The sequence below is a fragment of the Centruroides vittatus genome, unplaced genomic scaffold, assembly GCF_030686945.1.
Source record: "Centruroides vittatus isolate TY-2023 unplaced genomic scaffold, ASM3068694v2 contig_955, whole genome shotgun sequence".
In the NCBI taxonomy this organism is placed as follows: Eukaryota; Metazoa; Arthropoda; class Arachnida; order Scorpiones; family Buthidae; genus Centruroides; species Centruroides vittatus.
In genome coordinates this window covers 23113-49457 of record NW_027122634.1, presented here as the reverse complement: position 1 = coordinate 49457, position 26345 = coordinate 23113, and the positions used below count along the sequence as shown (strand labels likewise).

The 26345-nt window shown below is 27.1% G+C and overlaps 2 protein-coding genes across 2 annotated transcripts in view; both read left to right on the top strand.

Annotated features, from left to right (window-relative positions):
• The window catches only part of LOC136985219 (tyrosine-protein phosphatase non-receptor type 4-like), a 42964-nt gene that overhangs the window by 9579 nt on the left and 7040 nt on the right, over positions 1-26345 (top strand). The window contains exons 3-15 of the mRNA XM_067282454.1: positions 5987-6100; positions 7912-7954; positions 10650-10728; positions 10805-10902; positions 12815-12935; positions 14057-14144; positions 15504-15592; positions 15664-15727; positions 17395-17558; positions 17825-17893; positions 18196-18393; positions 23257-23371; positions 24736-24816. Coding sequence (XP_067138555.1) covers positions 5987-6100; positions 7912-7954; positions 10650-10728; positions 10805-10902; positions 12815-12935; positions 14057-14144; positions 15504-15592; positions 15664-15727; positions 17395-17558; positions 17825-17893; positions 18196-18393; positions 23257-23371; positions 24736-24816 — 1323 coding nt within the window. The remainder of the gene's footprint in view (positions 1-5986; positions 6101-7911; positions 7955-10649; positions 10729-10804; positions 10903-12814; positions 12936-14056; positions 14145-15503; positions 15593-15663; positions 15728-17394; positions 17559-17824; positions 17894-18195; positions 18394-23256; positions 23372-24735; positions 24817-26345) is intronic.
• On the top strand, positions 2645-4632 carry XRCC1 (DNA repair protein XRCC1). The gene has a single exon (XM_067282455.1). The coding sequence runs from the start codon at positions 2732-2734 to the stop codon at positions 4490-4492; it is 1761 nt and encodes a 586-aa protein (XP_067138556.1). The 5' UTR covers positions 2645-2731; the 3' UTR covers positions 4493-4632.

Genomic DNA, 26345 nt, shown 5'->3' with positions numbered 1-26345 from the left:
CATAATGGGCTTGCTATAAGAGGCCCTCTTAGTGCCCACAGGGCGGAAAGAGTTACAAAAAAAGTATGATTCTACATTAAAAACAAACTTTTATCTAAAACATTAATTTTGGAAGTTGCATTATTAGAAGTTATGAACATTTGAACTTTTACACAGTCACCACACAGCATTCTCATGCATCTATGGGATAACCTGCATTGAATTGAGTTAGTCCATTAAAAAAAGAAAGCAGAATGCTTTAAAAATCTGTACGAAACTGCTATTTAGTGGAATCATTCTTTTCTTCAAATAATGATTTGACCTTCGTTCCGCGTCTCGAGGTCATCATAAATTTACTCAATACGTTTGTTATTTTAATTATAGTTTTAGTAGAATGTTTAATTAACTTGAATGCCTGACACAGTTTTCTCATATGTTCAAAGACATCTCCATTTTTCTGAATACTTAAGTTAATTCTGTGTTTGAAATAGTGATGGCTTTTTTTTTTGTAACTCTTTCCACCCAGTGGGCACTAAGAGGGCCTCTTATAGCAAGCCCATTATGGGTTCGGCCAGGCCTACAATGGGGCGGCCGGGTGGTGAGGGACGGGGACCGACATATCCGGACGGACCACCCCCCGAAAAATTCCTGGGGATTTTTCGACCCGTCCGGATTCGATCCTGGGTCCCCCAGGGCGGCAGGCTGCTAACCTTGACCGCTCGGCCATCCGGCCTTCTAAATAGTGATAGCTAGCGGCATCTAATATATTCACGTGTCGCAGGAGGGCGCGTGGCACGCAACCTTAATAAAATTGTTTTGATTTCATATAATACTTTGATTAGCGCTGGTTTTGATAAAAACATTAATTTTAACTTAAAATTAATCAAAACCAGCGTTGATCAAAGTATTATATGAAATCAAAACAATTTTATTAAGGTTGCGTTCCATGCGCTCTCTTGTGACGGCATCCCCATATTAGACACTACAGCCGCCAATAGTTGGAAATCTAAATTTATATCTTGATCTAAGACATTTTGTGGTATTTTGACACAAGTTGTTCGAATTCTCCGAATCATATCTTCTTTACTTGTTGGTTGTTGTTTATAAACAACATTCTGTAAATATTCTCACAAATAAAAGTGATGCGAAGTCCTGCGATAGTACAGCCAATCCACGTACCATTGAAGTTGCCGTTTAAATATTTTACTACAATTCGTATATAATGGAGTTCTATCTAGTAGATTTTTCAAACCATTTTTCTTTTTTCAATCGAAAAGAAGTCCGAAAATACTTCACTACGGGCCATATTCACGACCAAGGATCAAGAATTGAGTTAGACATTATTCAATTACCATTCACTTTTAGTACGTGAACGCTTGTTAGATAACTTTTAACTCCAACTCTCGATCTTTGGTCGCGATTACGAACGTAAACCGTTTCCAATTGGCTACAATAAATCCAATGTGTAATATTAAGTGATACCTTAAGACAGTCTCGTTGCCAATTTCTTAATTGTTTTATCATAAGTGCACAATGTATTTTGTGAATAATATTAATATGATCTGTACAAGTGTAAATTGTACAGATCACATCAACTGTATCACTAAATACACAGTTCTCTTATAAATAGTTGTGCATGATTATACAAAGATTTTCGAAATTATGCATAATATAAATTATCGTCTATACATTGAATCTGGAAATTGGGATTTGGTACAACAAAAGAAAACTGGAAGATACACGGACCAAAGACCAGAAATTAGAAAACAGCACTGGTAAGAAGAAGAAGAAGAAAATCTGACATAACGATGATTTTATTTTAGCGTCATATTATACTAAAACAACTTTTCACATAAAAACATTTTATTCGACATTAGTAACTGCAACAATACCAATCGTTTTAAAATCACTTGCCACCCTGTGGCCACTAAGAAAGCCAAGCCTACACTAGGGCGGACGGGTGGTGACAGACGAGGTTCGACATATCCGGACGGACAACCATCCGAATAAATTCCTAGGGTCTTTCGACACATCCGAATTCGATGCCGGGTTCCCAGAGCGGTAGACTGCTACCCTAACCGCCATCCGGCCTTCACATACAGAGTGTTATCGATGGCAACTTTACATAATGTACTGTACAGGCCTACTGGAAACCAACAAATATTGTATATTCTGATCTGTAAAAACATGTTTATTATTTAAAACGTAATCTGATATTTAAAGTTTAAATATCACTCGCCATTATTTCTTTTACCGTAGTATTAAGAATATGCAAAAGTTTGAGCATTTTTTACTGCTCAAAATTTTACATATTCTTGAGCAAAATCATTATGTAAGAAAGCCAAGTGTTTGTAAATGCCATGTTTTCTTAGCAAATTTTAAAATTTGTTTTTGGTATAATTTTTATGGGGTTTTTATTTGTTACTTGGGGTGGTAATCTTATGTTGTAAGTAACGACTTTACCTATGAATAAATACCTATAAATAAATAAACGCATACATAAATCATTATGATTACCGCTATAAATAAAAATTTATATAAATTTTATTTTATTTTATTAATAATTATATTTTATAAATATCTTGTAATTCTGAAAATAAAAATTTCAATTTTATTATTTTCGAGATAATTATTATTGGGCTATTTGTAGCCATTATCAGTCGTGTCTTACGAAGTCATTCGGCATTTTTGTGCCAGTAACTTAAATACTGAATGGCGTGTTTCGTGTATTGTGTATACATCAGTTAACGTCATGCCGGAAATTAATTTTAAACACATTATTTCGTTCAGCAGCGAGGATAAAGTACATAAAGCAGAGAATTTACTCCGACCAGACACATTTCGTAAATGGAAGTGTTCGTTGGGAGAAAAGCAAGCGTCGATAGTGATCCAACTAGAAAAGTCGAGTGAAATACATTCTATCGATATCGGAAATGAAAATTCTGCATTTGTCGAAGTATTGGTTGGGAGATCGGAAGATCCTATTAAAGATTTTAAGGTCTTGCTGGTGGCATCGTCGTTTATGAGCCCTATGGAAAGTAAAAATAGCACAAATATCAATAGAGTTCGAATGTTTGGTCCCGAAAAACTATCTAAACCAACATCTACTGAAAAATGGGATTTGGTGAAAATAGTCTGCACGCAACCCTTTAACAAAACTGTTCAGTTTGGATTATCGTTTATCAAGTTGCATTCGCCACCAGAGCCAGTTCCCGGAGAAAATGATAAACCGGTTCTAAATCGAATTGGTAGTTTTCGTATTAAGGACGACGACGAAGCAGAGCTGAGTGTGGGAAGTTGGTTTGCTAAGAGGAACGAGAAAGAACCGTCCGTTTCTGGTGCTGCGGCCGTGAGAGATGCGTCGTCGTTGGCGGCAAAAGTGTTGGAAATCTCGTCGAAACAAGACGAAAAATTAAAAAGTTTTAATTCGAAAACACCCGTGAAACAAAAAGTAGAGAGTAATAAAAAATCACCAAATAATAATGAATCAAAACAACAGAAAAAAATATCAAAAGAAAATGCAGAATCAACAAGTAAAAAAAGAAGAGAAGAATTAGAACAAACAAAAGTTCCAATGCCTAAAAAACCAAAAATAAATACAAAAGACAAACCTTTTAACAAAATTATGAAAAAGGTTTCATTTGTTTTGAGTGGCTTTCAAAATCCATTTCGTGGTGAACTCAGAGATAAGGCAATAGAAATGGGTGCAAAGTATAAAGGCGATTGGGAAAAAGGATGTACGCATTTAGTTTGTGCATTTATGAATACGCCAAAATATAATCAAGTGAAGTCGGCGGGTGGTCGTATTGTTACCAAAGATTGGATTTTAGACTGTTATAAAAAACAAACATTATTGCCTTGGAGAAATTACATATTGGGACAATATAAAAAAGATAGTTCTACAGAGGAGAGTGAAGATGAAGTTGATATTTCAGTAAATTTGCCTGATCATTCAATAAAATCTAAAAATAAACAAAATAAACAAGAAGTAAAAGATAAAGATAGTAATAAAAATAAAGATTATATTGAAATAAACAGTGATGAAGAATATGCAGCATCAACTGATGTTGATAGCAGGAGTTCAGATTCTTCAGGTTCTAATACTGAAGATGAACTTAAAAAAGTGCAAAATAAAGTGAACAATAATAATAGTAATAATAATGATAATAATATCAATGATTTCAAAGTGCAGACTCGACCAGATACGTCAAAGCTCCCCCTTCCAGAATTACCTAGCTTTTTTAAAGACAAATGTTTTTTTCTGTATGGAAATTATTCTTCTGATGAATTACATACATTACAAAGATATATAATTGCTTTCCATGGATCTATATCAAACTATATGAATGAAACAGTGAATTTTGTTGTGACCAATGCAGCATGGGATGATAACTTCAATGATGCTCTTGAAATAAATGAAGATATAATATTTGTGAAGCCTCAATGGATATATGACTGTACAGAGAAATTGAAACATATACCGTATCAGAGATTTGTAGTTGTTCCAACATGAAAAATACAAGTTTATTGCCAATTTGAAATCAACTGCAAATAAATCATCATTTTTATAGACTGTTAAAATATATGTAATATATTTTCATCATAATTTCACCTCTGTAAAAATACATTTTAATAAAAAAAGAATGTTTACTATTCGTATTGCAAATTCTATTTTTAAGTTTACATATAAAATCTGAAAAACAAGATGATTTTTACTTGTTGCACTTGTACTATATTTTATTATTTAAAAAAATAAATAAATTTTTTGTCACTGGAAAAAATTTTTTTTAAATTACCAAGAGAGAACTTTATTAATGGAATAAGTTATCAAAAGTTTTAATGATTATTTTATGTTTAATAAATTACAGCAAGCAGATTTATATGGTGTTATAACAAATAGCAATTTTGTTTATAAAGTACATTGATTTTATTTATTAGAACAAACAATGAAGTTTATTTAAAATTAATGTGTTTTTACTCCATAAATATTTTTTCATTATTAAAACAATTAGTAATTTTTCTTCAAATTATCATAAAATTTACACAATTCATGAAGTAATTATTATGTTAGGTACTACAAGTAAATCATTAGCCTACTCTATGATATATATAGGCCTATATATATATACTGTATTTACTCACATATAAGATGATCCTTCATATAGGATGAGGTGTGACTTTAAAGATCAAAATAAAAAACTTAGATTTATTAATAAATTAAGTTTTTTTCATATAATCACAAAATATCAAATGTATGTAAATATACACATTGTCCTGCAAAAATTACTAGCATTTTAAACTTCAAGAAAAAATCTTGTAAAATTGACAACAATTTGTTCATGTAAAGCTGGACAATTGGGAACTTTTTTGCCAATTCTTAACAGTCAAATTCACTATTTGTCGATTAAACTTACGAGTTTCTCCGAATTCTAATTTCCAAATAATTATTTGTTTTCACATGGGAATGAATTAAAACTCATATTTGGCTCCTGTGTAATTTTGGAATTCAAATCAAAAGCTTTGCTTTTCCTATTGCTATTCATCTTTACTCCTGACAATACAGAAGAACGATTCAAACGACCCAGATAAAATACTTTTGTTTTTAAACACCAGAAGGTGAGAATTCGATAAAAAAATGCAAATACACAGTTTACAAAAATTATTGCAAAAATGAAAAGAATCCTTCACCCGTACGTATAGGACGACCTACCTAGGATTTTGAAGCAGTGAAAAATGAATAAAAACCTTGTCTTATATGCGAGTAAATACAGTACATAAAATAGAGTAGGCTAATTTAAGAGCCCAATAATTTGATAAATCATCAGGTTTTGATTAATTTAAAAATTGGGTTATCAAGTTTATATTATATATATATAACCAAAATAAAAACAATTTAAAATTTTTTATTTTAAATTGTTAATTTCAATCTTAATATAAACATGCCATTAAAAATGGTGAGTGACAAGTGATTCTGAGAATGGATGATTAATTATTACTTTATTTTCAGAAATGGGCAAAAGGACATATATTATTAGACCTTGTATTCAGACATTTGGAGCTTGTAGAAAAAGATTATTTTGGTCTTCAGTTTATGGAAGAGAAAATGTCTCCTGAAAATATGGTAACATAAGTGAATTTATTTCAAATTTAACTTCAAATTAAAGTAATGTAAATATTTGATATATTTTTATTTTTGTAATAAAGCATTATCGTAAATCCTAAACTCTAATTTTCCAACATTCAGTTTTTAGGAAAGAGAAAAATGTGTTACTGAAGTTTATTACATATTTATAAATATTGATTAATTTTAAACAACAAAAAGTGAATATGAATAAAGATATATTTTTACTTTTAAGATATCTTCTGTTAATATGCAGTACTAGACCAAATATTCAGTTTTCAGAGATCCAAAATTACCAAAATAACTGGCTAATTTTGAATTTAGCAATTTAATACAGCTGCTTTATTTTGGTTTTCATGACATGTGTCAGTTCTAGTTCTAGTGCCTGTTCTAGTGTGACTGCTATGTTACAGATGATTAACAGTTAAGTGTTTATTTGTTGAAATTTATAATTTTCATTTATAACCATGACTAAAAGGCCAGATTAATAATCATTAAACAGACCCTGATTTAGAAATGTATTAATTTGTATCTGTTAAATGCAGTTTCATTTTTTACTTTCCGTTGTTTATTTTATAAAGTATCTACTTATCTTGTGTACAGAAAACAAGAAAATCCAGAAGTCTGGACCACTCCTGATCCCAAGCTTGCTGAATATTTGATCCATTACTATATCATACATAATATGCAAGATATATGTATTGATTAGACATGATTATTTTGATTTTTGGGCTGCAATTTGAAAAAATTGTAGACCTGTAAATTCCCACTGTCATCTACTGTCTGTCCATCCTTAATCTCAAGAATGGAGGTGTTTAATTAGATGAAAGTTGAGACCAGATGCAGAAAGCTTAAGGGCAGGAGGCCCCGATTAACCATACATGAACTTCTAATGCAAACCGGAAGTCACGTTATTTCAGTTCAAAAATTTTCCCTGAAAGGAGTTAGATAGATGATTGTCACAACTCAATTGCTAAAGGAAAAGTATGATGTACAGGGGTAAGACACTACTAATTTGAAAGTGGAGAGCATATATTTTAAATTAAATAAATCAATAAATATGATTAAAAATTGCAGCCTGGCGTTGTGACAATGTCACAATAAATATTTGCTCATCGACTTACTAAAAGTATTCTGAGAATATTTTAACAGATTTTGAACGCACATAAATATTTCTCATGTTTGTAAATTTTCTAATAAATTTAGTTTTGTTAATTTTTTAATGTAATTATAGATATTTTTCTTAATTCAATATAAATTATTAACATTAACATAATATATAATATTCTTAAATTATAAATTTTAAAAATTATTAAAGAATTTCATAAGATTTATAATTTTATCATTTAAAAACATAAAAAAAATAAAAGCATTTTTACAGACGTTATAGTTATTAATAAAACTAAGTAATAGAATGCAAAATTTTAATGATTATATGTAAATATTTTATTACTTTTGTTTTTTATATTCATTGTTATATTGATGATGAAATTATAAATGTGAAAAAACATCTAAATTTAATAAAATTATGAAAACCAAAGATATTTTGGTAGTCAAACATGAGAATTCATGAAGTTGTTGTTATTTTTAATCTAGTTTAAGCTCATTCTTTTATTTCAGAAAGTTCTGTGATATCAAGCATTGTAAATTCAAACTTATATTAAATTTCCAGTTTCAGAATAGTTTATAAAACATAAAGCTTAAATTTAAGATAATTTTTTATTATATATATAATGCACATTATATGATATGAAACTCCCTTTCAGAAATATCTTAAAATAAATACAATTTTTTATATTTATTTTTATTAGAGATGGTTAGATCCAATGAAAGGAATAAGAAAACAAATTAAATGTAAGTACTAGATTTTTTGTGAAGAAGATAAATTTGATTATTGGATTAATATAACTTGATTCTATCATTTGCAAATAACTAAATTGTATTTTGCATCATTCTAAATTGTTTCAATATCTTAACTGTGATCTTAATAATTTATAAATTAAGATTATTGATGATTGAATTTGTTTTCATTTGCTAATTCCATTTTTCTAAGTAAAATATTCAGTTAAAATAATTGTTTTAATTGAATGTTTAAATAGAAAATGCAATTAACAAATATATATTTATTACAAATAACTATTAACTATTGTTCAGTTAGAGATGTTCTGTTTCTTTACTAAAACTATAGTATAAGGTTAAATTTGTAAGTTAGAGTATATCAAAACAACTAAATTTTAAATTATTGTTAACAAATTAAATACATTAATAACAATTAAATAATTAAAAACAATTGAATCAGTCATAATTAACTAACTTACTGTATACAAGCACTTTATTTAAAGAAAACTCAGTTATTATTGTTCATTTTGAAATTGGTATTTTTATTTTTTGCCATTTTTTATCTTTGCAGAAATACATTTAAAATTATTTCTTTTCAGGTGACAAAGTTTCAAAAATTACAAATGTAGATATTTCTTGTTTGTCATATCTATAAAATATGTTAGGTTTTTGTTGTGGATCAGTGATTTTCTAACTTTTTTGAGCCAGCACCCTCTTGGTTTCATAAACTTATACCCAATCCTCCAACCATACTCCCAATGCTCCCTAACCTGTTTTTACCTTGGAAATATTCTTAAAAACCTTTTCTATGAACTTCACACTTTGTGTCCTTACCATACCGCATTTATTGTTGCTGTTTGGTCAGTACTCTGATCCCAGTGCTTTTCTACTACCCTCTGTCCGTTTGCTTCTTTTTGCCCCTAGGTTTAATCACTGCTCCCCAGGAGGTAATAGTGGCCACTTTGGGAACCATTGTTGTAGATAATTTAAACTAAGAATTAAAAAAAAGAGAGAGAAATGCTGTTGTGTTCATCAAAAACTGGCTCATTGCACTAAAGAAAGCATTATATGCAATCATATTTTCTTCTTTTATAATACCATTCCATATTAACAGCTTCTGCATTGTTGAAAATTAATATCATTATTTTAAAGTCAGAACAGTTGCTCAAACTTGATATTTATTAAGATTTTTATAACTTGATCTAGTTCAAAAATTATATATTTCTAGATAACATTTTCTTTTTCTTATAATAATTAAAATCTTGTTTGTGAAATCAAGACTAGGGTAAAAATTGAATCTGCTCACATAGAGTAAAACTATAATTATAGCAAAGTCTTGATTATTAAAACTCATTTAACCAAGGTTTCTCTTTATCTAACAAAGAGAATGTCTAAGCTTTGGCATCTTGGATTTTGCTGACATTTTCATGTTTTATACACTCCTTCTACTCTTTCATGGTAATGTGACTTGTGCCAACGAGCAATAGTTTAGGAGAAATTATTGTTTAAACTTTTTCGCATACATTATTGAGTTTTATAAATGAATCATAATGAGTAGGCATTGATGAATGAGTAAGGCACCTGGTTGAAAAGCTTGACATTACTGTAGAAAAATATTGATTCTCTCTATCCACAGTTTTTGGTTTAAAAATATACAAATGACTAATTTATATTTCAGAAAAAGTTGAGAGGAAAAAAATTAGAAAAGACTAGGATGAACCGACAATATCCAGCTTTCAATCTGGTGCCTTACTCACTTGTCCATGCTTTTTTATTACAATTTGTTTACAGAACTTGATGTGTAATGCACACGGAAAAGTTTAAATAATGATTTTGCATAAACTACTGCTCATTGGCAGGAGTTATGTTACCATGCATTAGTGGAAGAGGTGTACTAAAACATATTAAAATTTCAGCAAAATTCATGATTTTAAAGCTTGGATGTCCTGTAAGATAAACTATGGAACTTTGTCACAAAGAGAAGAGAATGTAGAATACACTTTTTTCATGAATTTTTTATGACACTGAAAAGGAGCTGTAGAAATTTTAAGAAGAATTCACTCTGGCGATTTTTCATGACAAAATAAATTCTTAAAAAGTAAAGAAATTTCTAACTGTAACTGTCATAGAGCTTTGCTTTTATAAAAATATTTTTGTATTTTGTTTATCTTCTTGTATCAAACTTGTATTATGAGTTATCTTAGATTTTGATTTATTGAAGATATTCTTAGGCCATGTTATCTTAGATAATTAGAACTATGCTATGCATTGTAAATTTATCGTAATTGTATTTTTTTTTTCTTATGTTTAAAAGTAGATAGTTAAAGACCTGAAATACATTTTTGTAGAAGTGAAATTGGTGATTAATGTAATAAAAATAACATTTCAGTATGATTACTTATAATTAAATTTTCTTTGAGTAAGATGCTTGTAATCTAAAACATTATTTTTCAACAAAATTTAAATTTAATTTATCATAGAGCATAATATAACTGTTTATAAAACATTTAAAAATATAACTTTTGAATTAGTGTATACTTTTCATATTTTTAAAATATATATCTATGAACAATACTCATTCAAATTTTATTTTAATAATAATAATTAGTATCAAAATCTGTATGCTGTCTTCTGAATAAAATAAATATTTAAAACAAGTTTCCCTAAGTTAGAAATTTATATCAACATCATATTAATTGTTTGTTTTTAGTTGGTCCTCCATATCTACTATATTTCCATGTGAAATTTTATGTTTCTGATCCTAGTAAATTGCAAGATGAATATACAAGGTATAATTTTATTTTTTAATGTATATTTTCTTTTAAATATTTAATAAAACAAATTTAAATATTTATACTATTTTAGATATCATTTCTTCCTTCAACTTAGAAGAGATATAATTGATCAGAAGCTTTATGTTCCTCTTACAGCAGCCATACTTTTAGCAAGTTATGCAGTTCAATGTAAATTATTTCATTATATTTAAAAATGTTTTAAATATATATATATGTGTAGTTATACATACACTATATTATTAAAAATGTTTGGACACTCACTTTTCCAAAATCTGTCTGTTATATCTGATAATAATAATGAATGGAATAACTTTGCTGCTTCAGAGTCTCCATTTTTCTTAGAAGTGTTTTCACTAAATGTTGGTGTATTTTAGTTGGAATTGTTTTCCATTTCTCTATGCAAGTATTAGTAAAGTTATCCACTGAAATTGGGAGAATTGATATGGGTCTCAGTAGGTGTTCCAGTTCATTCCAAAGATGCCCAGTGGAATTAAGATCAGGAATGTGAAAATAATTCAAGTTCTTTCATATTGATCTCATTAATCAATTCTTTTACAGACTTCATTTTGTGAGTTGAACATTGTCATACTGAAACAGAAATGATCTTTTTTCAAATTGTTGCTACAAATCATAGAGAATTATCCAGAATGAAAGTGTAAACTTTAGCATTGAAAGTGCCTTGGTTTACATGGAAACAATGAAGTCTAGGTCAAATACGAAGCCAAACTCTGCTCCAAACTTCTCTGCTCTGCTGCCAAACTTTACAGTTTGCATAAGATATTCACATAGGAATCATTCTCCTAGCATTTGCCAAATCTAGACCATCTGTCAGGTAGTCAGGTAGTCAGTGATTCATTATTCGAAAGAATATTTCCATTATTCAACAGTTAATTGACAACATGCTCTACACTATTTTAACTAATGCTATGCATTTTTTATAATGATCTAAGGCTTGTATGATCATGCAACTGCTTAATCATGGAAACTTATGTTTTTGAGTTTATGATGAACAGTTTTTGTGCTGACATAGCCTGATTAGTTAATTTGAAACTCTACAATGATTTGTTTGATTGATGAGAAACAATAATTTTGTGCTACTCCTTTAATTTTGTGCTACTCCTTTAATTCTTGACAGCCCTTTTTGATGAGTTGACATTGTCTTCACTTCAAAACCAAACTGCTATTTCTGCAAAATATTTTTAGTTAACAATTAAACTATTTATAATTAAATAAAAGTATTTACAAAGTGGTTTGTGAAAGTTGAAATTCCATAAACCTATTTGCTTTTTGCTGTAGAAGTGGCATCCTATAACAGTGCCATATTAAAAATCTCTGTGCTTGTCTATGAATTCCATCCCAATACTGGCACTACTTTGTCTGTGTAGATTTGATGACTAAGGGTTACATTTTATGCCAGTAGTTTTCAATTTTTCCATGACCTCATGACTGTAATTGGCCATGTTTTAGATGTACAGCACCCCCTGTGCAAATAATGAAGACAGATGAAAATGTAATAGTAATAAGAAAGATGCAATGCAGTTTTCATTCTTATTATTTGTTAATACCTTTGAACCTTTGTAGCAATGAATCAATGGCATTTACAAGCAATTTAATCATACTGGTATTGCATGTATTCATGAAAAATTGTAAAATAAAGCAGTTTTAATTAGCTCTTACTCCGAATTGCCTTTAATGGAAAGTTTGAGCTTAATAATGCGTACAAGTGTCCTTAAATATTTAATCATAATCCTGACCAGATAACTCACATTTCTTTTTTAATTATTTATAGCTTGTTCCTTTTCTTCATATCTGAAGATTTTGACAATTTTTGTCTATCTTTATATTTAAATTTTAAATTCTTATGACACTCTCAACTATTGTTTGCAATTGTTTATAATTGTATGATTACAAACACATTCATTAATGAGATGTGGCTACTTTTAATAAATCTGAATAAATAAGTCTGAATACTTTTAATAACATAGTGTATTTGTTTAATTACAATATTTATTAAATTTAAGTATCATTATGTATCTTATAATAATTCATATATGGTATATAAGATTTATCATAATTCTAGCTCAATTTGGAGATTATAATCCTGATGTACATAAAAATGGATATTTATCAGGAATCCAACTAGTGCCAAATCAAACAGCTGAAATACAACTTAAAATAATGGAACTCCACAAGCTTCACAAGTAAGCTAATAAGCTATTAAGATGAAAATTCATATTGTCATGTTTTTTTAGGCTAGTTTGTAAAATTAAAATATAAGAAATCAAATAAAAAACAGAAATTATTTATTTTTTTTAAATTATGAAGTTTAATTTTGCTATGGTAATATTTTGGATTGCATAATATAGTAAATAAATTATTTGTATTCTAAGATTCATAATAAATTTATTTCTAAGATCCGTTCTAAATTATAGAAAATAAATCTACTTTTTTCATCAAAAGAAGTGTTCCTGTATGATTTGTTCTCAGTAGCAACTTTATGCTATTGAGAACAAATCATACAATTCCGAAAGATGTACAATTTATTTTTACTAGATTAGTTTCTAGTTAAAATCTTACCATACACTTTTAATATCATAAATTGCAATTTATGAATATTTAATTACATATAATTATACAAATTATTGTAATGTTTCAAGTATTTCAGTTTTTCACACTCTCTTTTTTTATAACATTAACTTTCTCTTTCCTTTGGACACTTTTCACACACTTCATGGGGTTGCCCAGGACCACAGTGAGTGTGACTGCATGTTGAGGAATGAGGTCTTACATATTTACACTACTTCAGAATGATAAATATAATATTCATTAACAGAAATATATCATATATTATTTATATGATCAAAAATCATCACAAAAATGAATTAAAACCAAAAATATAATATAGTAATCCCATTCTCTTTACAGATATTTAACTTGATAGAAAATAAATTTTGAATCTGATTGAATATATTTAGGGTTGTTAGTGAGTTCTTTTATAAACATACCTACTAACAACTAACCTTCCATAGTCAAGCATTAGAATTGTATCTAAATGAATTAGTATCATTCTGATTATTTTCCTTGAGCTAATAGACTCCTAATATATTTTGATGATCTTCAATCTTAAACTTGACTAATATGATATAAATAAAAAATATTTAGCATTTTATTGTATGAATGAAATACCCAAAATATTTGACAAAATATAATGTTTTAAATTTTGAAATATTTATTTGTTTAGTGTGAACGATAGAAATAAAATTAATAAATTAGTTTATATGCTTATAAATACATTTTATGTATTTAATGTAATATTTTACAGAGGTCAAACTCCAGCTGATGCAGAATTTAATTTTTTGGATCATGCTAAAAGATTGGATATGTATGGAGTTGAATTACATCAGGCCAGAGTAAGTATCAATTCTGAATAAAGTAAATAGAACATATATTAAAAATATTTCTTATTGAGAAAATTATTATTAGGAATTTTTATTCCTAAGAATACAGTTTCTATAATTATATAAAAATATTTGAAATTTTTATATATTTAAATGAATGTTAACAGAAAATATCAATTTCTATTTATAAACAATATCATATATGTTTAATTCAGTTATTTAAAATTAAAGACAAATGATTACATATAAAACAGCTGATAGAGAAGTTATATATTTTAAATAACTAATATTTTATCACTTTCATCAATAAAAGAAATTAGACAAACTTTCAAATAAAATTGTAAGTGTACAAAATATGATGAGATGTAAATTGCAATGAGACTACAAATAAATAGGCAACTTGGGGATGAGTCAGAAGTTATCTGCAAAGTTCTTGTAAACTTTATTACAAAGTACTTGCGAAATAAATCTTTGTATCATTTTTTAACATAGTTCCCTGGCTTCTCAAAACACTTGCCTCATCTGTCCACAAGCTTCTGAATTCTCTGCAGAAAAAAGTTTTAAGCTGAGACACAAAGTAGGTATGCACACTATCAAATATATTTAAATTACTGCAAGAAATCAGCTTTATACAGCTTAGGAAATCAAAACTTTAATAAATATTGGTCAAGGTGTCTTACATACATAAGGATGCTAAGTTCTTCAGAACTGTAAATGGAAGATTTTTTAAAATAGCTTTCTCAGACAATTTTATAGAAAATCTGTTTTTAATTGAATATAATTTATATTTTTTGCATCTCATATCCCAAGATTTACAGATATTCTCTATATAGTATTGCATTAGATTTTGAGTTCTATAAAATAATAGGATTTTATAAATACTAGCTATCTTAAGATCAGGTATATTCTATTCATTTTCAAGAGTGATAAATGGATAGACGTTTTGATGTAATAATTTAATAATTGTCTACTAATAGCACTCTTCCTAAGATTTAAAAATTTCTTATATCTTAAGAACAGAAAAAAGTACACATATTTGTGTTTTTTATTTGGTACTCTATTAAATATATATAGATTTTTTTATCACTAAATATGTTATATTTATGTAGGATGTCAGTTTAAAATAATTTGATGATTGCAATGATATCTACTTGATAACTTATTTTTGTTTGTTATGTCTTGTTATTCAGTATATGTTATATCTATTTTTTCAATTAATTAAATAAACTTAATATAAAAATAATCAAAGTATGAACTATAGATTCAAAAATGAAGTCAAATCATAAACATTAATTGTGAAATATCTTACTGAAATAAATGCATAGCATATTACTTTTTTGATTATTATTATTATTATTATTATTTTTATAGGATTCAATGAATAAAGAAATTCAGTTAGGAGTCACTTCAGCAGGTTTGGTAGTCTTTCAAAATAACTTAAAAATTAATACTTTTTCATGGTAAGTGTAATAATTATTTAGAAAATATTAATATTATACTATATTATATTATGTTATTATATGTGTTGAAGGGCAAAAATACTAAAAATATCCTTTAAAAGAAGGCAGTTCTTTATTCAGTTAAGAAGAGAAGGTGTAAGTTCATTTTTGCTTTATTTTTAATTTTTGAAACTTTAATTTATAAATATTGATATTAAATACGTTGTTTATAATTGATGTACTGTATAAATCAATTATTTTTGTATCTGAGTGCATGACATTTTTGCCATGCACTCAGATAGAATTGTCCAATTACTTGCAAAACTCAGTATGCAACTATATGTGAGCCTATCTCTAGTCAAAGTAATTTGACTACAGGTTAGCAGTCATCATCTCATGATAATTTTAATAATTGTAATAACCTCTAGTCAAACTGCCTACCTTTAGTCAAACGACTTTACATCTAATTATTAAATTAGCCTTATTTTGGCAGATTGTTTGGCATTGCTTAAAAAACAGGCTTTATGTATTTATATATACAGTACTCAGAAGTTGTTATGCAATGGCAGAGATTGTTATTCCACACAAGAATGTTTTGGGGTCTACAAAATTTTTAAAAATTAGATGTTACAGTATTTAACTTTACATACATTGGAGTTACTTCCGGAATGCTTGCAAACAGTTGGCCAAATATCTCACATAGTAGATGTGCGGTACTACCAATACAATAGTATCGATAAATATACCTTTTTAAATAATTTTACATTTAGCTGATATTTATGAATGTATGATTTTATAGACAAAAAGATACAACTTTCAGAAATGCAAAATGCTAAATTTAATCTTTTTTATGAAAGCATTTCTGTCAAAGGAATGTGTGAAACTTAGCACAATATTCAAATATCAGGAAAATAATTGCTACGTTAAGGTAACAAAAATATTTTTTTAATGATTTAATTTAGCAGCAGCACAAATAAAATATAAACTTTATATAAAAACAAAATATAAAATTAAATTTTGATATTTCGAATGATTCATATTTGAATTTTAAAACACATTTAGATTTATAAATTTATGAATTTTTATGTTCTAATATGCTCTAAAATGAAAATGTTTCCAAAAAAATAAATATTTTGATTATTTTAACAAGCAGTTATTTTTATAGTAATTCTATTAACTATATGAATAATTGAGGAAATGTAAAAAAAAAGAATGCTTTAATGCAGTAAATTATAAATTCACATTAAAATAAATTCAAGTGGTTTTGAGTAGCTTCACTCATCATTAGGAAGTGTGGAAAAAAAATCTGTTGTTGTGTATGTATTGCCATGGAAATGAAACGTGGCTGTATTGTTTCAATAGCAATACTTACAATAGTAGTTTGCAACTATTCAAATTTATATTATTGTAATAGTGGATTTAATCGAATAAATTATTATTTTTATATTTTTACAATCTTAATTTTTTTCAGTCATAAGTTTATTATTAACATGAGAAACTTCTTGAAATAATTATTCAATATCTTGTTTATAGACATTTCAGTTTTTTTTGTTTGAAAAATAATTTTTAATTATTTTATTGCTGACCACAAAGATATCAAGTTGTAATTTAAGTATGATTAGATAAATATCCTTGAATATGGAATTTTATTAAAGCCCAAAAATAGTTAGGATAGTTTTTTTTTGTTTAATTTGTATTGATTCCAGTAAAGCAGAATTTTTTGAATTATTTATTAAGAAACTGGAGTTTTCTAGGGTGGATCTATAAATTTTGCATACATTTAATGTGAAATATAAATTGCTAATAAATATTTTATTTTGCAGACAGAAAGTTATGATAATATGGTGGGCTTCAATATGCTTAATTATCGTTCTTGTAAAAATCTGTGGAAATCCTGTGTTGAACATCACACTTTTTTTCGACTTCATGCTCCTCAACGTCCGTCTCGTCGTCTGTTTTTTGGAGTAGGATCGAAATTTCGATATAGGTGAAATTTATCAATTATATAATTGATTATCAAATACACTCAAACTTTCAGTTTTATTTGATCTCTTAAGAAAATTAAAGAAAAATCATTTTTAACATGTTTTTGCTTATCTTTATAATCTTAAATTTTTAAAATATAATAGTAAGAGATTATTTTAACTTATTTAAATTAATTATTGTAATTCTTAGAGAATATTAAATGAAAACTGTATAATAGATTTAATTCATAATATTGATTTATATATGTTTAAAATTTCATTTTTTTAGTGGAAGAACAGAATATCAAACATTGGAAGAAGGTAAAAAAAGTGCTAGACCTGAAAGGGAATTTGCTAGGTTTGTTGAGGTTTTTTTATTTAATTATTCAAAAAAATATTGAAATAAATGTCAAATATAAAATAATATATGTATATGGTAGTTCCTCAATTAAACTCTGAAGGATTTATTTTCAAAACATATGTATTCCTAATAAAGAAATGCATACTAACATTTCTTTATTATAAAATATAAGAATCATGGTTTTTATGGTAAGAAAGAGAGAAGAATTGAAATCCTCAATAATAAAACTTCTTTTGCATTACTTTTAAGTATTTTTAAATAGAGATTTCTCTTAATATGAATTTTAATTATTTCTTTAGGACTGTTAGTAAAAGATATATGGGTCCACCTGTGCCTCGTGTAATTCGTGAGGGATTAGATATTTATGGAAAGAAACCACCAAGACCAGTTACAAGGATTAATGGAACATCACATATTAGACCATATGACAGTTTAAGTAAAATTAAAATTTCAGAATCTCATTATATTCCTCGGAAAGCATGGTTTACTCCTTCAAGGTTAGTGAAAAAATGGATTTTAGATGATAAATAATACAGTCAACTCACTTTAAAGCAAATACCAATAAAGTTAATTCCTGCATTAAAGCGAATTTTGCCATTGCCCAGACAAAATGCCATTGTCACAATGTTAATTTTCATGTGATAAAGTAAATAAAAATTTTTCAGAATTCGATAAACCAAACTGTAAATTAACTCCACAAACCTTAAGAAATAATCCTACTTCCAGTTATATGGTTGCTTTTTACAGTTTTTGACATAAACAATAAAAATCAGTATTGTAATAAATGTTTTATTTTGAGTAGAATAGATTTTTTTCTCATAGTAAACAAAGACAGCTTTGACTGCTGATTGTAAAGCAATTCAAACATCTGGTTTTAGTGGGCCATTCTACTGTAGTCAGAAAATAGGGTTTGTGTTTAAGGACACCCAGCCCTTTAAATGGATGTGATCCCATGTAAACATATGTTAGTTTGCATATTGGGGTGTGGATACAATGATGTCAGGTTTGGCTACACTGCCAAATTTGTTTTTTTTTTTGCTCTTATGGCACCAGAAATATTTTCTACTTTTTAAAATAATCTTCACCAGAAAAAAATTATGAATTTCTTTAAGCTTTGTTTTGTTTAACCACTCTGATATACTACTCCACACTTAATGGCAAATATTGTCTCCTCCTTATTCTCTTTGATTTGAAAAATCATTTAGGATTTGTTTTTGTTAATAAATTTAATTTTGTCTGTTTTTACTGTCACGACTAGGTGCATAGACAGACACTGGACATTTCTGACATCAGTCTTTATTCGGGAATATCCTGTTGGCTGAGACACGTTTTGGGCATAAGCACCGCTTCTGTCAGCTGCATAATAAAACATAAACACGAATTTCTCATACTAGAAATTGTTTTATATTATTATAGGTTACAACGTACCATTACTTCTGGGATATCTTGTAAAGTGGTGTTAACCGGTATACAACTTGTTTAAAATTACTTATCAGTAGTTAAAAATACTGTTAAACTACATTTCCGTGTTTAAAATATATTTACAGTTAAAAGTACCATTACAGTTAAAGTTTTTTGACTTTACACTGAACATCATATAGCACATACTCTTGACGTCCGTCAAGGTATGTGCTATAACAAGGTTCTGTTTAATCTCATTCGCATATTAACATCTCTTTAAGAACATTTATATGATAAATTAATCTTTCTTATTGTTATTACTATTATTAATATTATCGTTATTATTACTGTTGATAATATTATTATCTTTATTATAGTAATTTTAACCAATTGTTGTGAATCTTTATGCTTAAATTTTTATTGTAATATTTAAATTTTTTTTAAATTTATTTTTTTAAATTTTTTTTTGGCTTTTTATTATTTCATAATTTTCTTTAAATTTTCTCTTGTACTAATTTGTTTCCTTGTGTAAAATTCTCATGTCATCCTTGTTTATATTACAATTGTTTGTTGTGCAATGTTTGTAAAAAACTGAATTTATCCTTCTATGTTTCAAATCTGAGATATGTTCTTTTAGTCGTATTTCTACTTTCCTTTTTGTTTCTCCTATGTAGTTTTTCAGGTTTTCACAGGTGCATGATATTGAGTAGACTGCATTTATTGTGCTATATGTATTTTCTATCTAATTGCTCGGTTCAGGCTTGATTTTTTGTATTTTTTTTTTTTTTTTTTTTTTGCAATTTTTCATAACTCGGAGCAAGTTTTATATTTATTTTGTTGATGTCTTTATTTATTTCTTCAAAGAAGCCTTGGCTATAAGGAAAAGCTATATATTTTATGTCTGAGCTCTTGTTTTTTTGTTTGTTTTGCTGATTTTTATTTGTTTGTCTGTCTATGCACCTAGTCATGACAGTAAAAACAGATAAAAGGAGACACGGTTTCAGAATACACAAAAATTTTATTTTATTTAACTTTATTTAGTAAATTAATTCAAATACTGTATTATATTTTAGAGATTCCAATTGTTTCTTAAGCCTTAACTTCCTAAATTATATGACTTTGGCCTTGACCCTAAAATTTGTTAATACAAACTTTTGATAAAATGACTACTGTTCCCCTAATGATTCATATTAACGCGAGTTGACTGTATCTACATTATGCATACAATTCTATTATTACGAATAATATTTGTATTATATCATATAAGATTTAATATTATGCATTTGAAAAAATATTACATAAGTTATTTCTCATTTATCATATATTATGGCATAGTATGAAAGGTTTACTTGGTTATTTCAAAAACATTGTTTTCAGTTCAATAGATATTCTTTCAATTGATAAGATTAACACCAGTCGTCGGTCAGTTAATAAAAAACTCAAATGAAAAATCATAAAACTTATATTTAAAGGAAAACATATAATAATTGTTCATTTACAAACATATACAATAGTTTCATTTCAAAGAATTTATAATTTTCAATTGTATTTTCTTGGATAATGTTGTGTTGACTTTGGACAAAGTTTGTCAATCATATGACTGAAAATGGAAATGTTACTTTTTAGTACAATGCTTTAAAATCTTATTTACATAATCTGTCAATGAAATACTCATTACTTTAGCCATCTTATCTTTTCTGCTGCTGAATCTGTGATTGATGGAGAGAAAAGTTTTGTCTAATCTATTGCCATCTCAAAGATGGCAAGATGGATTAAAGTCTTTATTTTTGCCATTCAAAATACTGACTCTCTCAATCAATTTCATTCTTGATAGGAATCAAGATAATTCAAATTGTTAACAAAATTCCTCAATTTGATTCATATTTTAGCTTTAATTAGTTAAAGCTAAAATATATTATTATTGCTTTGAAACTTTGGTTAAACTAAAAATTAGTATGAAAATCTTTAATAGTATTTAGTTTGTCTGTGTACATAACATATGTATACAAACATAATTTGTCTGATTCATGGGCTAAAGTCCATGAATCAAGGAAAGTTAAAATCAGCGGCAGCCTTAACCATTGCAAGGCTCCAGGTGGCAGATCTTTGTGAGACCCTTGTCCTTTGTGCAAAGTATGTGAATTGAAAGTAGGTATTTCTGATGATTGATGAGAAATGCAAAAGTTATAAATAAATAAATAAATAAATAAATAAATTTAGAGTTTTAAAATATTATATTAAAGGTTTATAAAAGTTAACAAACATAAAGATGACAAATTATTAATGATGATAAACTGAGGTGTACTGTACATAAATGCCTTAAAAGATATACGCAGGAATTTAAAAATGATGTTTGCGGCTTTTCCTAAGACTAAAATCTTTAATTAAAGCACAATAATTTAACAAATGAGCTATGTCATTTTTAATTGAAAGAAGAGCAAGGGCTGAAAGCTGATCTTGAGTCATCGAATTCCTCAAATATGTTTTAATTTGCGGAAAGGAGTTTATGGAGGTTAAAATTTATTAAAACATAATTTTTAACCTCTATAAACTCCTTTCCGCAGACACAACTGTCACATGTGTGGTGACAATAATTCTCAGGACTACTTCGATAATGGGGTACACTTTAGTTAAATTTTTTTCTATTATATATTTCAGCACCGAGATAATGTCATTGTTTCCTTCATATACATGGATAAACATATTCAGTTCTTCATACAATTCGTGTCCATCAATATCAGATGTTTCTCCTACTGTTAGAGATATTTGCAAGCCACTGCATAGTTTCAAAAGTTGACAATCACTAATTTCCTGTAATCTTTTTATGTTATACATGAAACCAAATATACTCTCATGATGTTTAAGTGCCTCAAATCTAGGTTGGCAGCTTGCGCGTACATTGTTGACAATGACATAAAAATAGTTTATTTTGAAAATCTCTTCTGTGGGCAATTCAAGAGCTTCATCTTTCCCGTCATAATCAAAAATCGTTCTTTTACATCTTCTCACAACTTTGAACTTTCTGTCAATATCATTTTCTTCAGCTATTTCTCTCGCTGTTACCGAAGATGATTGGAAACCATTTTCCCGATAATTGTCAAGTTAATGTGTAAATGCATCTAGGTGTTGTATAGCCACATCTAAGTGCATTTTTCTGCTCTGCCACATTTTACTTATATCATTTATCTTTGTAAGAATGTCATACCATACGACGAGAGCAACTACAAATTCATGGGTAGTTATTTCCTTTTCTATAGAATGGCATTCGCTAACCAACTGACAATCTGTTGTATTTTCTGCTAAATCCTTATTTCTTAGTTAATCGAGTAATATTTATTCTTTATTATTTTGTCAACAATTTGAGTCTTCACGTGACTTGCCATTAATTGTATAAGCTCATTTTGAATATGTTTTTCAAGATAGTGGTCATTAATCGTCTTGTCTGTTACTTGTTTTAGGTGAAGTTGCAACATTGGATCAAATCAGGCTATTAACTTTACTAAATCTATTAAGTTGCCGCTAGTCTCACTTGAATCTGAGTCAGATATTAATTTCTGTTTACAACCTCTAAAGGTCAAATTGTGAGATGCTAAAAAATTTACAATTGCAAGTAGTCTTTCCAAAATATCTCTCCAATGCTGCCTTTCTTGTTCAATTTGAGTCTGGGCTAAAGAGTAAATTACTTTATTTTCTTGTGGCTTGAATAAAGGAAGTTTTATACAGATAAAGTTCATTAATGTTTAATAGATTGTTACTTGCTTTAATCAAAAGACTTGGATAAAGTTAGCATTAGCTAGTTAGTCCTAACTTTATCGGATTCATGAGCTTCAGCCATGACATATACATCATTAATTTAAAGCAAAAATGAACCAATGTTTTATTACTATAATTTGCAATTTAAAATTTTTTTTTTTGATTTAACATTAATAATAATAATTTTACTAACATTAATATTTAAGTGATGAAGCTAAAGCATTTGTACCAAATATTCCATCAAAATTAATCCATTATATGGATGATGATGAAGAACAAATTCTTGAATGTACTATATATGAACGTGAGACAAAGGTAGAGGTAAGTTTTTAATGTATAGTTTTTCAAATTTTTTTATATAAAAATAAATGATAAACTATTTTACTTATATAACAGTAAACTAACCAAATTTGAAAATTTATGATAATCTAATCTTTAATATAGTTTCTGTAATGATGAAATTTCAGTATTGTAAATTAATTTTGTCTATTTTTAATGCTTTTATTCATATACAAGCATTCTTCAGCTTTCATATATTTGTCTTTTGAACAACTCAATAAAGTATCAAGGTATCATGTACAAGAGAATGTATTTTTACATGATACTTTGATTCCTTTAACTTGCTTTGTGTATGCCAAATTTACACTTTCAAATATCATATTTTCATCTGACAAACAAAAAATTTGAGCTATTGTATGGAGGCACTTTCTATCAGTTTTTGTTTCAATAACAGCAAAATTGATTGTTAAATTAATTTTTGTATGTTTAATATATGATTTTAACATTTTAGATGATTATTTATGAATTGTTATACATATTTATTTCAAAAAGTAAAACCTTAATAAGAGAGTTTATAAATTTTTTTAGTTCTCTAAGAATGGACTCACTTTATAACCTTTCTTGTGAAAATCAACTCCTTAAAGTTGAAAAAACAAAAATTTATCTTGTTATGTAAATATAGAATTCTCCTTTGAATTATTTTTTTTATTAAATGCTTTTCAAGATGCTTTTTATCTCATCTTCAGATTGAAGCATCATTTAAGTGAAAGGTTTCTTTTTAACATCATAATGGAAGTTAAAATGGAATATTGTTCAAAGTTTTGAGGTGTGTCAGATTTGAATACAGACATTGGTAATCTTTTGATTTTGTTTTCACTTTATAACATACCACTTAATATGAAAATTAAGTGGTATGATAAATTTTTGTTAAAACATCTGTGCTGGATAATTAAAGGTGATAATTTTCATATTAAGTCTAATTTCCAGTAATTTAAAGTTGGTTTCTATAACATACCACTGTATTGCTCAAGTTTCAAACATTTGACTTCTGTACAAACTTTTAGAAATGAATCAAATCCAATGGCAAGAATGCCTTTATTAGAAAGTAAATAATATCGAAAGAATAAAAACCTCAGTAGGAATTTAATTTCAATTTATGATAACTTTATTATTTCAGTATATTTAGTACTACTAATATGTAGACATATTTTTCTGTTTACGTTAAAATAATCATTGTGCAGAATTATATAAACTATATAAGTATTTAAAATATATAGTTAATGATATATTTTTTATTTTAAACTGTTTAGATTTTTATAATAACTAAATATAAAAAATTAGTAATAAAAAATTTAAATTTGAAATTCGAGTAAGATATGATAAAATAACATTAAGAAATTTTTCAGACCAAAAAATATGAAGAATCAAATATTGTTACAGTAAGAATGAAACCTGATAATCAAGGAAGATTTGGATTTAACGTCAAGGTAATTTTAATATTATAAATTAGTCAGTTATTAGTTCTGTTACTATTGTAAAAATTTATTGCTATTTTCATTACCTATGTTTTTGTTGAATAAATTTTATTCAACCAGAATATCCAAAAAGGCATTTAACATACTTGAGTCAGGAATTATACTGAAGTAAACTGTATCTTATGTATGTTTATATAAATGTATGCTATCAATATTTAATTTTTTTCAAAATTAGTACCATTATATGGAATTCACTTATGGTGTTGAAGCATTAAAAAAATTAAAATAAAGATTAAATGGTTGTGATTTTGAATATCTTTATATATAAGTATTTTTATATTTTTGAACAAATAGGAATGATGTACAATTATAATATATTTAATTAAAAGATAAGTTAATATCTTTTACTTTGTAAAGTTTCTTTTCGGATTAATTACTCATGAAATCTTAGTAAAATTTACTCAGAAAATTTTATTTGACATAACAAAGTTTTAGTAACCATATTAGAAAAACAAACTTGAAAATTCTTTGAGAACTGATTATTAAGATGAATTTTACAGAAATTGAATATTGAAGAAATGAATTTTTCGATCACTCAAATGAATTGAAACTAACTATTCAAAAATATATTAGATTCATTGATTTTATCAAGATGTTTTTTTATGTATTTATAAAGAATATTTATTTGAATTCCATATATAATTGAATGACCTATAATTTATGGGTCTGATTCAAAATCTTAACACAATTATAAGCCTGATTTGACCAAAAGACTCACAAATAAAAATCTTGTTAGATGAAAATTTGATATGCTAGTAAATCAATTACCAAACTCAGCAAATATCTATTTTTATAATGAGCCATTGTCAGAGTATTGTCAGAAAATGGAGTTTTGTTATTTAATGTTATTTTATTTTTGTCGATTCTGGTGAAACCATGTTGTAGTTTATGTTTTTCTATACTGACACAATGCAGTGACTTCTTTCAAACACTTGGCAGGTTATTCATGTTTTCATTCAGTTAGTAATGGAATTCCATTAAGAAGATGAATAACCTGCCAAGTGTTTGAAAGAAGTCACTTCATTGTGTCAGTACAGAACAGAAGTTATTTTATTTTGTTTTATATTGGAACATAACAAATTCAAATTACAAAAACATTTTGTTAAATTCTATAATTGTCACAAATTACTTATGACATATTTTTATTCTATTTTATTTAGTAGTTATAATGTGTAAAAAACAAGGGAGAAAAAAATGAAACCTTTCAATTTTAAGCTGGACTATTGTATCCAAAGTAATTTATTTTTTTGAATATAAATGAATTGAAACTCAAAAATTATCATAAATGATTACTCAATTAGCTGTTAAAATTTTATGGTTTGTTTAAGAAAATATTTGAATTTAATTTTGGTTGTTGTAGAAATGATAAAAGTGGTTACATAGTGCTATAGATGTGTGTTTTGTACAGACATACAATATTCCTGAACCAAAATATTATATATTAATGTATTATCTGCTTTATTAGTAGATAATACATTAAT

Bases quoted from the DNA above. Each gene is read 5' to 3' on its own strand.
- XRCC1 (XM_067282455.1), top strand. From the start codon at position 2,732: ATGCCGGAAATTAATTTTAAACACATTATTTCGTTCAGCAGCGAGGAT.